The following is a 1,000-nucleotide window of genomic DNA, read 5'->3' on the forward strand; positions in this document are numbered from 1 at the left end:
GGACAGGCAAGACATCCGCAGCCCGTGCTGAAGCGATAGGTGCCCTATACCAGGTCTTCAATCCCCGCTGGTGGGACGGATACGAAGATGGACACCATGGAACTGTTCTATTCGATGAGTTCAAAGGCACTCATCCGATTGAGGATATACTACAGTTGACAGATCGTTGGCCCGTCCTCCGGGAGATAAAAGGCGGAACTACTATCGTATGCCCGAAAAAGATCATATTTACTAGCAACGTGGCCCCCCAAGTCTGGTTTCCTACCGCTACACCAAGTCAAAAGGCAGCCTTCTTCCGTCGGGTGACAGACATTCGTCATTTCATTGACCAATTGACAGTGGAGCCAATCGAGCCCGAAAGTATGCTAAAGCTTTTTTCATAGTTATTCATTCAAATGTAACATTTTTCTTGAAAGGACAGATGCCTGTTCTATCTTCGACCGTAGGCGTAAATAGTAGGGGGCTCTGTTGTGGAGCGGGAGGGTCCTCCGGAAGTGGATCTTCGGGAATGGGATCGACGGGAATCGTCTCATATGGATCATTATGACCGCATTCAATTGGTTGAGGGGTAGGTTCCGAATCACAAGCGTGGTCATCGTAGGCCGGCAGATTCACTGCGAAGTTACCAGGATTGTAAATCTCAAGGTTGGTACGATGTGGTTCATACCTAGCCCAAGGCAAAAACATGGAGGCCTGTTGTGCAAATGGTCCCCCAGAAACGGATGCCGTATTCGATTTCGGTCCTATAGTCCTGTACAAAAAGGTCATCGTACACTGGACAACCTGCGTCTGTCTAGCGAAATCACGCTTTTCGTTGTTCTCAGTGGGCGCAGAGTAAGGAGTCTCAATGAAGAACATTGTATATCCACGGCTGGTCGGCATGTTGTTCGCTTCTCCTCGAATAACGTACTCCGTACGATAATAGCCTCTATCATTGTGCATAATGTTGTAGGGAGAGCCTTGGCCGTGAGCCCCAGTGTTGCAATCGCCAATCTTATAA

At 48.7% G+C, this 1,000-nt stretch overlaps 1 protein-coding gene across 1 annotated transcript; it reads right to left on the reverse strand.

The window, feature by feature from the left end:
- Positions 1-387: 387 nt before the first annotated feature.
- KVP18_004594 (uncharacterized protein) lies at positions 388-858 on the reverse strand (the record flags this gene model as incomplete). Its single annotated transcript, XM_067957372.1, has 1 exon — positions 388-858. One exon carries the CDS (start codon positions 856-858, stop codon positions 388-390), a length of 471 nt encoding a protein of 156 aa, XP_067808255.1.
- Positions 859-1,000: the final 142 nt, after the last annotated feature.

This window comes from the organism of the source record quoted next (genome assembly GCF_019968955.1).
Source record: "MAG: Porospora cf. gigantea A chromosome Unknown PgA_NODE_4817_length_2052_cov_2399.11_1-1000, whole genome shotgun sequence".
Taxonomy (NCBI): domain Eukaryota; phylum Apicomplexa; class Conoidasida; order Eugregarinorida; family Porosporidae; genus Porospora; species Porospora cf. gigantea A.